This window comes from Ranitomeya imitator, chromosome 9, assembly GCF_032444005.1.
Source record: "Ranitomeya imitator isolate aRanImi1 chromosome 9, aRanImi1.pri, whole genome shotgun sequence".
Classification (NCBI taxonomy): Eukaryota; Metazoa; Chordata; class Amphibia; order Anura; family Dendrobatidae; genus Ranitomeya; species Ranitomeya imitator.
In genome coordinates, this window is record NC_091290.1 from 3,220,413 (window position 1) to 3,233,735 (window position 13,323).

At 50.4% G+C, this 13,323-nt stretch overlaps 1 protein-coding gene across 6 annotated transcripts in view; it reads right to left on the reverse strand.

Annotated features, from left to right (window-relative positions):
* INSC (INSC spindle orientation adaptor protein) overlaps positions 1-13,323 on the reverse strand; it is a 279,978-nt gene that overhangs the window by 193,741 nt on the left and 72,914 nt on the right. For 4 of the 6 annotated variants that reach the window (XM_069738644.1, XM_069738641.1, XM_069738640.1 and 1 more), the window contains exon 2: positions 4,012-4,074. The exons of 1 other annotated variant lie outside the window; for it this stretch is intronic. In XM_069738644.1, the coding sequence (XP_069594745.1) occupies positions 4,012-4,070 (59 nt within the window). In that variant the 5' untranslated portion in view covers positions 4,071-4,074. Of the gene's footprint in view, positions 1-4,011; positions 4,079-13,323 lie in introns of those variants that run through there. One more of the 6 variants, XM_069738645.1, reaches the window with a different exon arrangement.

Genomic DNA, 13,323 nt, shown 5'->3' on the forward strand with positions numbered 1-13,323 from the left:
GAGAGAGAAAGGGAGACTGCAGGAGAGAGAGAGAGAAAGGGAGACTGCAGGAAAGAGAGAGAAAGGGAGACTGCAGAAAAGAGAGAGAGAGAGAGAAAGGGAGACTGCAGGAGAGAGCGAGAGAGAGAAAGGGAGACTGCAGGAGAGAGAGAGAAAGGGAGACTGCAGGAGAGAGAGAGAGAGAAAGGGAGACTGCAGAAGAGAGGGAGAGAGAGAGTCTGCAGGAGAGAGAGAGGGAAAGAGAAAGGGAGACTGCAGGAGAGAGAAAGGGTGACTGCAGGAGAGAGAGAGAGAGAGAGAGAGAGAAACGGAGACTGTAGGAGGGAGAGAGAAAGGGAGACTGCAGGAGAAGGAGGGAGAGAAAGGGAGAATGCAGGAAAGAGAGAGGGAGAGAAATGGAGACGGCAGAAGATAGAAAGAGAGGGAGAGAAAGGGAGACTGCAGGAGAGAGAGGGAGAGAAAGGGAGACTGCAGGAGAGAGAGGGGGATAGAAAGGGAGACTGCAGGAGATAGAGGGGGAGAGAGGGAGACCGCATGAGACAGAGAGAGAGAAAAAGGGAGACTGAAGGAGAGGGAGAGAAAGGGAGACTGCAAGAGAGAGAGAGAGGGAGACTGCAGGAGAGAGAGGGAGAGAAAGGGAGACTGCAGGAGAGCGGAAGAGAAAAGGAGACTGCAGGAGAGAAAGAGGGAGAGGGAGAGAGAGAGAAAGGGAAACTGCAGGTGAGAGAGAAAAAGGGAGACTGCAGGAGAGAGGGAGGGAGAGGGAGACCGCATAAGAGAGAGAAAAAGGGAGACTGCAGGAGAGAGGGAGAGAGGAAGAGAAAGAGACTGCCGGAGAGAGAGGAAAATGAAGGAGGGAGACAGAAAGAGGGAGGCTGTAGGAGACAGAAATAAAGGGGAAATTGTGGGGGAGAAGGATTGAGCACTTGGTGTACCCCTCCCCACATTTACTCTCTTCTACAGACAGGCAGAGTCATCCATGGGCTTTTCCCCCTTTTGGCGCCTATGGAGAGGGCGGCTCATTGCATGAGATTGCTCAGATCTGTTCTTCTCAGACCCCACAGCGTCCACATCCTCGTCATTGATCTGTGTGCAGTATGAGCCCCCCAGACCCATGTAGTGTCCCCCATCCTGCAGCCCTGGTTATTGATGCCCCTGACTGTACACCCTGCTGCAGGCTGCATGTTACATAGTAACATAGTAACATAGTTAGTAAGGCCGAAAAAAGACATTTGTCCATCCAGTTCAGCCTATATTCCATCATAATAAATACCCAGATCTACGTCCTTCTACAGAACCTAATAATTGTATGATACAATATTGTTCTGCTCCAGGAAGACATCTGACATGTTCCTTCCCTCCACACTGAGGGTCACATGGTTGATGATGCAGTGGAGATCCAGGACCCCCGTCATCTAGGTCAGGGTTGCCCAGTGTCCCGTCCACACGTTGTGTAGGTGATGGGATTACTATTAAGGCATCAGGTTCTCTCACCGGCGCCATGTGGAAATCCTGAAAACCTGGCGTGTGGGGGCCACGAGGACACGGTTTGGGAAACACTGATCCAGAACACCCCGTGCGCTCCAGAGGCAGCTGGGACGTGTAGTACGTCTATGTGTAGGGTCACAGAATTACTGAAAGTGACCAGAGCCGCCCTGTAATCACCGCAAGTTGTCATTTCCAGAAATACGTCCACATGAGGCAAACACTGCGCAATGATCACATGACCTGGCGCAATGATCACACGACCTGGTGCAATGATCATGCAGCGCCCCAGAGTCCTGGTCGTTGCAGTAATGTTGTTCTTCCACCAGGGGGAGTGATGTTACGTCTGAAGGCAATAAAGGAGATATTCTCATTAGGTAACACAATGCATGCAACATGTTCACACTCCAGACCAGAAGGGGGAGCTCTAAGCCTGTTTAAGGTGAACTCCCCTTTATAAGGCTACTTTCACATTAGCGTTGCGCGCCGGCGACGCAACGGCGACGCACCAAAAACGCACGCAAAAACGCTGCGTTTTGCGACGTGTGCGTCGTTTTTTGACGAAAATCGGACGCACGAAAAATGCAACTTGTTGCATTTTCTTGCGTTCGACGCTAGCGTCGAAAACGCAACAAAAAAAACGCACGCTTCCCCCATGTTAAACATAGGGGCGCGTCGTCGCTGCGTCGCCGACGCAACAGCGACGCACATTAGCGGAACGCTAATGTGAACGTAGCCTAAGATCCTGATCTGGAGGGAAAAGGAGTTCAGAGTTCAGTTCCTGTCAGGAAGACAGAAGGACAGGACGGAGTCCTGGAGCCTGAAGTGCTGCAGCTCCTGAAGGAAGACACTAAGCAAACATATTGCAGAGAGTGTGCCGGAAAGCAGAGCACAGGAGAGGAACATGAGGTGGAGACCAGCTAGAAGCAGGCTGCCTCCTTCTGAAGCGCAGTACCGGTAGCCAGAACACCGAGGGAGTAAGGATCTCTATGCCGTTACTTCAGAGACTGGCAGGACAGTTAATTCCACGGTGGCTGCCCGACCATTTACCCATGAGGCAGGGTGGCAACTTGTGGGGGCCAGGGCGTCTCTAGGGTCCCTATAAAAAGCCTCAGGCCACCAGTCATACGGGTTTGTCCTATCCGTCAGGGGGACAGAAAGAAGAGACTTAACATCTACAATAGTTGTGAGGACCTTACTGAGTTGCTCAGCAGGGAGGAACTACAACACTTAAGGTACCTTCACACATAACGATATCGTTAACGATACCGTTGCTTTTTGTGACGTAGCAACGATATCGTTAAGGAAATCGTTCTGTGTGACAGCCACCAACAATCAGGCCCCTGCTGGGAGATCGTTGGTCGCTGAGGAAAGTCCAGAACTTTATTTCGTCGCTGGACTCCCTGCAGACATCGCTGGATCGGCGTGTGTGACACCGATCCAGCGATGTCTTCACTGGTTACCAGGGTAAACATCGGGTTACTAAGCGCAGGGCCGCGCTTAGTAACCGATGTTTACCCTGGTTACCAGCGTAAAAGTAAAAAAAAAAACCACTACATACTTACCTACCGCTGTCTGTCCCCAGTGCTCTGCTTCTCTGCACTCCTCATGCACTGGCTGTGAGCGTCGGTCAGCCGGAAAGCAGAGCGGTGACGTCACCGCTCTGCTTTCCGGCCGCTGTGCTCACAGCCAGTGCAGGAGGAGTGCAGAGAAGCACAGCACCGGGGACAGACAGCGGTAGATAAGTATGTAGTGGTTTTTTTTTTTACTTTTACGCTGGTAACCAGGGTAAACATCGGGTTACTAAGCGCGGCCCTGCGCTTAGTAACCCAATGTTTACCCTGGTTACCCGGGGACCTCGGGATCGTTGGTCGCTGGAGAGCGGTCTGTGTGACAGCTCTCCAGCGACCAAACAGCGACGCTGCAGCGATCGACATCGTTGTCGGTAATGCTGCAGCGTCGCTGAGTGTGAAGGTACCTTAAGGCGCTAGAGGAAGGCTACTGATTTCCACCTGGATAAGGGGACTCTGGATTTGCCTCCAAACCGGCCGGACTCTGCCTGCCCTGTGATCTGTGCTCTGGACTGTGGATGCTGAAGTCTTCAGTAAAGGTAAAGAGACTGCAACCTTGCATCCTCGTTATTCACTGCGCCTTTCACCATCCACCATCTACACTCTGGGAAACCCTGGGGACACACTTCACCTGTGGGAAGGTATACCATCTAGCTGCCATAACATCACCCCAGCGGAATCCTAAACAGCATTGGTCACCCTGACCGAATACCACAGGTGGGGTCACGAACATTATCCATTTAAAGACCTATCCCTCATTTTCAACGGACGTTCCCCTAGGGCCACGGACCGGGTCAGCCACCGTGACATCTCCACTGAGAACCAAAGGACCCGGCCCCGAGTACCCCATTGCCCTACACGGGGGGTGCTCTAATCACGTGACCTGGCGCAATGATCACATGACCCGGCACAATGATCACGTGACCCGGCGTTGGCGATACGGCGCACATCTTACCGGTGGACGGGCAGCGTGTTCAGTATGTCCATCCCGCTCTCAGCATCTGCCAGGACCATCAGACTGCAAACAAGAAAAGGACCAGAGGTTAGTGTAGGAAGAAGCTGCAGTTATTGGGGGGCATTACAGGGGTGGGGCTGCAGTTATTGGGGGGCATTACAGGGGTGGGGGATGCAGTTATTGGGGGGATATTACAGGGGTAGGGGCTGCAGTTATTGGGGGTATTACAGGGGTAGGGGCTGCAGTTATTGGGAGGGGTATTACAGGGGTGGAGCTAGTTATTGAGGGGCATTACAGGGGTGGGGCTGCAGTTATTGGGGGGCATTACAGGGGTGGGGGCTGCAGTTATTGAGGGGCATTATAGGAGTAGGGGCTGCAGTTATTGGGGAGCATTTCAGGGGTGAGGACTGTAGTTATTGGGGATATTACAGGGGTGGGGGCTGCAGTTATTGAGGGGCATTATAGGAGTGGGGGATGCAGTTATTGGGGAGCATTTCAGGGGTGAGGACTGTAGTTATTGGGGATATTACAGGGGTAGGGGCTGCAGTTATTGGAGGGGTATTATAGGGGTGGGGGCTGCAGTTATTGGGGGGTATTATAGGGGTGGGGGCTGCAGTTATTGGGGGGCATTACAGGGGTGGGGGCTGCAGTTATTGAGGGGCATTATAGGAGTAGGGGCTGCAGTTATTGGGGGGCATTACAGGAGTGGGGGCTGCAGTTATTGGGGGGCATTACAGGAGTGGGGGATGCAGTTATTGGGGAGCATTTCAGGGGTGAGGACTGTAGTTATTGGGGATATTACAGGGGTAGGGGCTGCAGTTATTGGAGGGGTATTATAGGGGTGGGGGCTGCAGTTATTGGGGGGTATTATAGGGGTGGGGGCTGCAGTTATTGGGGGGATATTACAAGGGTAGGGGCTGCAGTTATTGGGGGACATTACAGGGGTAGGGGCTGCAGTTATTGGAGGGGTATTATAGGGGTGGGGGCTGCAGTTATTGGGGGGTATTATAGGGGTGGGGGCTGCAGTTATTGGGGGGATATTACAAGGGTAGGGGCTACAGTTATTGGGGGGTATTATAGGGGTGGGGGCTGCAGCTATTGGGGGGATATTACAAGGGTAGGGGCTGCAGTTATTGGGGGTATTACAGGGGTGGAGCTAGTTATTGAGGGGCATTACAGGGGTAAAGGCTGCAGTTATTGGGGGGCATTACAGGGGTGGGGGCTGCAGTTATTGAGGGGCATTATAGGAGTAGGGGCTGCAGTTATTGGGGGGGTATTATAGGGGTGGGGGCTGCAGTTATTGGGGGCATTACAGGGGTGGGGGCTGCAGTTATTGGGGGGCATTACAGGGGTGGGGGCTGCAGTTATTGGGGGATATTACAGGGGTGGGGGCTGCAGTTATTGGGGGGCATTACAGGGGTGGGGGCTGCAGTTATTGGCGGGCATTACAGGGGTGGGGGCTGAAGTTATGGGGGGCATTACAGGGGTGGGGGCTGCAGTTATTGGGGGGCATTACAGGGGTGGGGGCTGCAGTTATGGGGGGCATTACAGGGGTGGGGGCTGCAGTTATTGGGGGATATTACAGGGGTGGGGGCTGCAGTTATTGGGGGCATTACAGGGGTGGGGGCTGCAGTTATTGGGGGCATTACAGGGGTGGGGGCTATTCTCTAGGGGTGTCTCGTTTGCTGCTCAGAGGAGAATCATGTGCCGTTTCCTATAATTGCACGTAGCAGGTTTCACGAGTAAACATCGCCATGAGGCCGCCAGCGAGGAAGACGGCAGATGGTGAACCCTGAGCACAGGAGCTGACAATCTAAACTGCCTGCTGAATAATTCATAGATCACAGAACAATGCCCGCGGCGTCCGGGAGCCCGCGGCGTCAGGAAACCTTTTAGATTAATGGAAAGTTCCCATTTGCAGCCGCGGCTCAAACACTTATTCTGCTTTATTGTAATGAGCCGCAAAGAAGCTTCTGTGGTCAGAACAGAACATTCTGGAGAAAAGGAAAACTGGCAAAAAAATAAGACGTCTCCGGTGAGGGTGGCACAGGGAAAAGGAGGAAAACAAAAGTTCAGCTTAGAACAGGATGAGGGGCTGATACGGGGTCTGATGGAGAAATGGTGCAGGGGCTGATACGGGGTCTGATGGAGAAATGACGCAGGGGCTGATACGGGGTCTGATGGAGAAATGACGCAGGGGCTGATACGGGGTCTGATGGAGAAATGACGCAGGGGCTGATACCGGGTCTGATGGAGAAATGGCGCAGGGGCTGATACGGGGTCTGATGGAGAAATGACGCAGGGGCTGATACGGGGTCTGATGGAGAAATGACGCAGGGGCTGATACGGGGTCTGATGGAGAAATGGCGCAGGGGCTGATACAGGGTCTGATGGAGAAATGGCGCAGGGGCTGATACGGGGTCTGATGGAGAAATGACGCAGGGGCTGATATGGGGTCTGATGGAGAAATGGCGCAGGGGCTGATACGGGGTCTGATGGAGAAATGACGCAGGGGCTGATACGGGGTCTGATGGAGAAATGACGCAGGGGCTGATACGGGGTCTGATGGAGAAATGACGCAGGGGCCGACACGGGGTCTGATGGAGAAATGGCGCAGTGGCCGATACGGAGTCTGATGGAGAAATGACGCAGGGGCTGATACGGGGTCTGATGGAGAAATGACGCAGGGGCTGATACGGGGTCTGATAGAGAAATGGCGCAGAGGCAGATACGGGGTCTGATGGAGAAATGACGCAGGGGCGGATACGGGGTCTGATGGAGAAATGACGCAGGGGCCGACACGGGGTCTGATGGAGAAATGGCGCAGGGGCCGATACGGAGTCTGATGGAGAAATGACGCAGGGGCTGATATGGGGTCTGAGGGAGAAATGACGCAGGGGCTGATACAGGGTCTGATAGAGAAATGACGCAGGGGCGGATACGGGGTCTGATGGAGAAATGGCGCAGGGGCTGATACGGGGTCTGAGGGAGAAATAGCGCAGGGGCTGATATAAAACATTAAGCTTAAGATTAATAGGGGTGCCCAAACCTTTTCATATAACTGTACTACGTGGCTGGGCAATATACTACGTGGCTGGGCAATATACTACGTGGCTGGGCAATATACTACGTGGACATGCATATTCTAGAATACCCGATGCGTTAGAATCGGGCAACCATCTAATATATATATATATATATATATATATATATATATATATATATATATATATATATATATATATATATACACACACACACACACACACACACACACACACACACACACAGTATATTCAGAAACTTTCCCACGCTACAGTCCATATGAGTTCATGCCACCAGGGGGCGGAGCTTCGGTGACGGCACTGCTAGTCATCGGTTATTCCCTGCAGTCCACTCATTCCCCAGTCTTTTACAGCCAGGAGCACAGCTGCATTAGCAGCCCTCTGGATTGTAAAGGTATTTAACCCCTTCAGATGGATTCACACTTGAATGTACAGCGGACAGCTATGGGATGATGTTGTTGTTGTTTTATTTTTTTAGAAGAACCAGGGCTTTGCTTTGGACTGAGTGTACAATAAAGATATTAAAAACCTGTGTGTTTCTTTCTTTCATTAAAATACCATACTTTATTCTTAATGTATTATTAACCCTTTCCTACTCTAGGATTAGTAATGGATCGGTGTCTTATTGACGCCTCTCCATTATTAATTAGGCTTAATGTCACCTTACAATAGCAAGGTGACATTAACCCTTCATTACCCCATATCCCACCGCTACACGGGAATGGGAAGAGAGTGGCCAAGTGCCAGAATAGGCGCATCTTCCAGATGTGCCTTTTCTGGGGTGGCTGGGGGCAGGTGTTTTTAGCCGGGGGGGGGGGGGTTGGGGGGGGTAATAACCGTGGACCCCCTCCAGGCTATTAATATCTGCCCTCAGTCACTGGCTTTACTACTCTGGCGGAGAAGATTGTGCTGGAGCCCACGCCAATTTCTTCCGTGAATTAACTTTTTAAATTAACATCTACAGCTCCCACATTTTACAAACGCGATCTACTAACATTATTAGTAAAAAATATGTAAAAATAGCATTAAGCTACTTACTGGTAGCGGCATTTCTCGTAGGCCCATGACAGCACGACGAGAGAGGGGATTTGCCCATTAGGAACAGGAAACCTACAGATACAAAAAGGGCGGTACCTCTCCCTTGCCTCAGTTGTATTTCAGAGTCTTGAGAGGACTACCGCGGTTAGTGGCACAAAAAAATATACACTATATACAGATTATATACAAAATTTCAGCCATATATTGGAACTGGGTATCATATGTGAGATATATACATTAATAGGAAGTGCAACCCCCACGTGAATAGGGAGGGAACTAAGGGTGCTGTCATGGGCCTCCGAGAAATGCCGCTACCAGTAAGTAGCTTAATGCTTTACTCGGACTCCCATGACAGCACGACGAGAGAATTACAGAGATGTAAGGTACCTTAGGGAGGGACTATGGCTTGTAGCACCCTTAACCTGAATGTGAGATCAGAGGAAGCCCCCAAATCCAACCTATAGTGTTTAAAGAAGGTGGACGGGGATGACCATGTGGCCGCCTTACATATCTGGTCGATTGATACTCCAGATTTTTCCGCCCAGGATGTAGCCATGGCCCTGGTGGAATGCGCCCTCAGATTCTGCGGAGCCGGACCCCCACCTGCAGTATAAGCCAAAGAGATAGCCTCCCTAATCCACTTTGCTAGCGTGTACTTTGATACCCTGAGTTAGCAGGATTGGGAAGGAAGCATGGTAAAATTATCTCTTGTGACCTGTGAAACCATGATGATACTTTTGGTAAATAGGCCGGGTCCGGTCTGAGGATTACCCTATCTGGTAGAAACTCTGTATAAGGGGAAACCCTGGAGAGAGCTTGTATGTCTCCTACTCTACGGGCAGATGTAATTGCTACCAGAAATGCTGTCTTAAGGGATAAGGCCTTAATTGAAGCTGATTGTAAAGGTTCAAACGGCTCTTTAGTCAATGCTGATAGGACTAGGTTGAGATCCCAAGGCATAGATCTATCTTTATGTATGGGTCTAGACCTACTAGATGCCTTAATGAACCTTGAGATCCAGTAATTATTGGCGATGTTACAGGAAAATAGAGCACCTAGGGCCGAGACCTGTACCTTTAGAGTACTAGTAGATAGACCTAACTCTAAGCCTTTTTGCAGGAATTCTAAGATTTGTTTTATAGGTATTCCTTCTTCTAAATTGAAATCAGAAGAGGCCAGAAATTTCCGCCAGGTTCTAGCGTAGATTGTTGTGGTTATTTGCTTCCTACTTTTCATAAGGGTCTCAATTAGACTCGGGGAGAACCCTTTGTTTTCTAGTAACGCCCTTTCAAAATCCATGCCGTTAAATGAAGGTTCTTTACTTGCGGATGACTGATCGGACCCTGGTAGAGCAAATCTGGAATCTCCGGAAGTACCCAGGGGTCCTCCACTGACATGATCCTGAGCCAAGTGAACCAGGCCCTTCTGGGCCAGAATGGGGCAATCAATATAACTCTGGCTCGATCTTCTCTTATCTTCCTGACTACTAAGGGTATCAGGCCTAGTGGAGGAAACGCATAAGCCAGCTGAAAATCCCAATTGATCAGAAAGGCGTCTACCGCCAGAGGATTCTCCCTGGGATTTAGGGAACAGAATTTTATTGTCTTCCGGTTGTCCCTGGTAGCAAATAAATCTACTTCTGGATGTCCGCATTTGTGGACAATCTGGTCGAACACGCAATTGTTTAGGGACCACTCCCCTTGCCTCAAGGTGTTGCGGCTTAGAAAGTCTGCTTTGACATTTTCTTTTCCTCTTATGTGTAGAGCGGTTAAGGATAAGAAATGATTTTCCGCTGTCTGGAACAGACGATCCGCCACTCTCATCAGTGACTCGGAATGAGTTCCACCCTGATGATTTATGTATGCGACCGCCACCTGGTTGTCTGATAGGATCTTGACATGATGACCCTGTAGATATATGAGGAATTTTTTCACTGAAAGTTCTACTGCCATTAACTCTTTCTGGTTGGAGGAGGCTGATGTTAGGGGAGGGGGCCATAGACCCTGAACCATCATGTCATCCATGTGTGCTCCCCAACCCGAAGGGCTAGCATCTGTTGTTACAACACGTGTTACCTGAGACACCCAGGGAACTCCCGCCGATAAGTTTTCACTGTCTAGCCACCACCTAAGAGATGTGAGCGCTTTTGGACCTAAGGTAATCTGACTTTGCAGAGACCCCTGTAAGATTCTGTCATTAACCAGCACCTCGGATTGTAACGGTCTGGTGTGGAACTTGGCCCAACGGACAGCGGGAATGCAAGAGGTTAAAGAACCCAATAGTGACATAGCCTGTCTAAGGGTCATGGATGGTTTATCAATTGCCTTAGACACCTGTTGCTGGATATGTAATAATTTGTCGGTGGAAGACAACACTGTTGGGATTCTGAGTTTAATAACAGTCCTAAGAATCTTTGTATTTTTTGAGGCTGTAAACGAGATTTCTCATAATTTATGATCCACCCCAGACGCTCAAGTTTGGATGTGGCTGTTTCTAGCTGGGACAGGCAATGGTCTGCTGAGCTCCCTACTATAAGGAAGTCATCCAAGTAGGGAATGATCAGGATGTCGGACTCTCGTAAGTGCGCCATGACCTCGGCCACTAGTTTTGTGAACACCCTAGGAGCCGCTGATAAGCCAAAGGGGAGTGCTCTGAACTGGAAATGGCGAATGCGACCCCCCACTGACACAGCTACTCTCAGGAACCTCTGGAAGTGTTCATGTATTGGAACATGATAGTATGCATCTTTAAGATCTACAACTACCATGAAACAGTGATTAAACAACATTTTTATTGCTGAATTAATTGTTTCCATTTTGAATGATTCATTGACAAGGAACTCATTAAGACATTTTAGATTTATGATCGTTCTAAAAGATCTGTCTGGCTTTTTGATCAGAAAAAGAGGAGAGTAAAATCCCCTTCCTCTTTCTGATTCTGGAATTTCCATCAATACGTTTTTGGAGCATAAGTTCATGACCTCTGCTTCTTGAGCTGCTTGCTCAAGGGGGGAGGAACGTAAAGGGGTTAATTTAAATTATTTCTCGAGGCCAGTGATTGAAGTCCAGCCTTAGACCTTTAGTAATAATGCCTCTGACCCATTTACTGTTCGTAATGTCAAGCGACGCTGAGGAGAAAGCTGACAGTCTACCCCCCACAGGGATCGCTAGTCATTGGTCCGGTTTTTTCTAATCCTTTGAGGAACGGCAAAACATGTAGCCCGTACCTCTACCGCGTCTGTCTTCCCATCTGAAACTTTCTCTAGTGGGAGAGGACCCGCGTTTCTTCCCGCGACCAAACCTTCTTCGATTGAAGGGTCGGCGGTAGGATGCTGAGTACAGACTGGGAAACTTCTTTTTGTCATCGCCTGCCTTTTCCAGCAATTCATCCAGCGTTGGACCAAAGAGATATTGTCCCTCGCACGGAATGGCGCAGAGTTTAGTTCTGGACTGAATGTCACCTGACCAGCACTTTAACCATAAGGCTCTGCAAGCCGCGTTAGATAGTCCTGCCGCTCTAGCCGCCATTCTGACAGAGTCCACAGATGCGTCCGATAGGAACGCCGCAGCATTCTGAATTGTTGGTAGCGCTTTCAGAATAGAATCTCTGGATGCACCGTCCTTAAGCTGAGACTCTAATTGATCTAGCCAGACCATTAATGACCTGGCTGTGCATGTTGCGGCCACGGCTGGTCTGAGGGATCCTGCCGCCATCTCCCAGGTACCATTAAGGAAGATATCTGCCTTCCTGTCTAGAGGATCTTTGAGGGACCCCATATCCTCAAAGGGTAATGAGGCTTTCTTTGACGCTTTTGCTACTGCCGCGTCCAACTTAGGGGCTTTATCCCACGTATCCACAACCGGATCATCAAAGGGATACCTGCGTTTTAAAGCTGGCGGTAAGGCCCCCTTTTTTTCCGTTTTTTTCCATTCTCGAAGGATCAATTCTTGGATCTTCTCGTTTACCGGGAAAGATCTATGTTTTTTACGATCTAATCCACTAAACATCAACTCCTGTTTTGAGAGCTGTGATTTGGGTTCCTCTATACCAGTGTTTCTCAACTCCAGTCCTCAAGACCCCACAACAGGTCATGTTTTCAGGATTTCCTTAGTATTGCACAGGTGATAATATCATCACCTGCTCAAGGATTAATTCCATCGCCGGTGCAATACTAAGGAAATCCTGAAAACATGACCTGTTGTGGGGTCTTGAGGACCGGAGTTGAGAAACACTGCTCTATACCCATCGTGCCTCTAACTGATTTGACCACCCTGTCAATCTTATCCAAGGGTAGACAAAATCGTCCAGACTCCTCATCTGATGAAGAGGAGAAGGACTAGAGAGATAGGTACTTTCTTCTCTTTCCTCTTCTGAAGAATTAGAGTCCAGAGGGGTCCTATGCTTCGAGCCTTCCGCTTGGGATAGGGATCGTAATGACTCCCTTACTTCTAGCCGGATCATTTCCTTTAAGTTTGCCGTACTCACGGACTCTTCTGCTACCGTCTGTTGTATACAGGGGGCACATAACTTTTTCGAACAAGAGTCAGGTAAGGGGACTCCACAGAGGGCACACTCCTTATGTTTTGACTTGTCCGTACTCTTCTTCCCCTGGAAAGATAAAGTATAAGGGGCCCGCGTCACAGAGTGAACTTTCACGTAGATCACTTACCCGTGCGCCAAAGTCAAGTACCGGAATCCGAGGGGGTTCTTTCCTAGTCGAAGCTCTGGATCCCTGCTCGGATGAGCTTTTACGACTAGGTTGGTCGCCTTTATCTTTCTTGGGCTTCTGACGTACCTCGTCTGGCAGCTGCTGCTGCTCACCACCACTCTCCATGACAAATTGCGACCAAAAGCAGGGTTCTGACATTGTAACCCGCTTAAATCCCCCTTGGATCCGGTCAGCAGATGGGCCAGCGCTATCCCTATTGGCTCCGGACACAGCAGGGAGGGCAGGAGGGCTGGCGGACGAACCGGCGTCCAGATGCGATGGGCGCCGCCATCTTGGACCGACCGCGCATGCGCAGACGTCCGGCGACCCGGAAGCGGCTACCAACTCCGCCCCCCTACGTCACTGCACCCGGAAACGCTCCAGCACACGCTGAGAGCGGTGCAGGACGCCGGGGATGGATCGGCAGCGCTCCGGAGCTCACCCACACATCTGAGCCCGGCACCCGCAGCCACGCCGCACCGCTGCGCCACCAATGGGAAA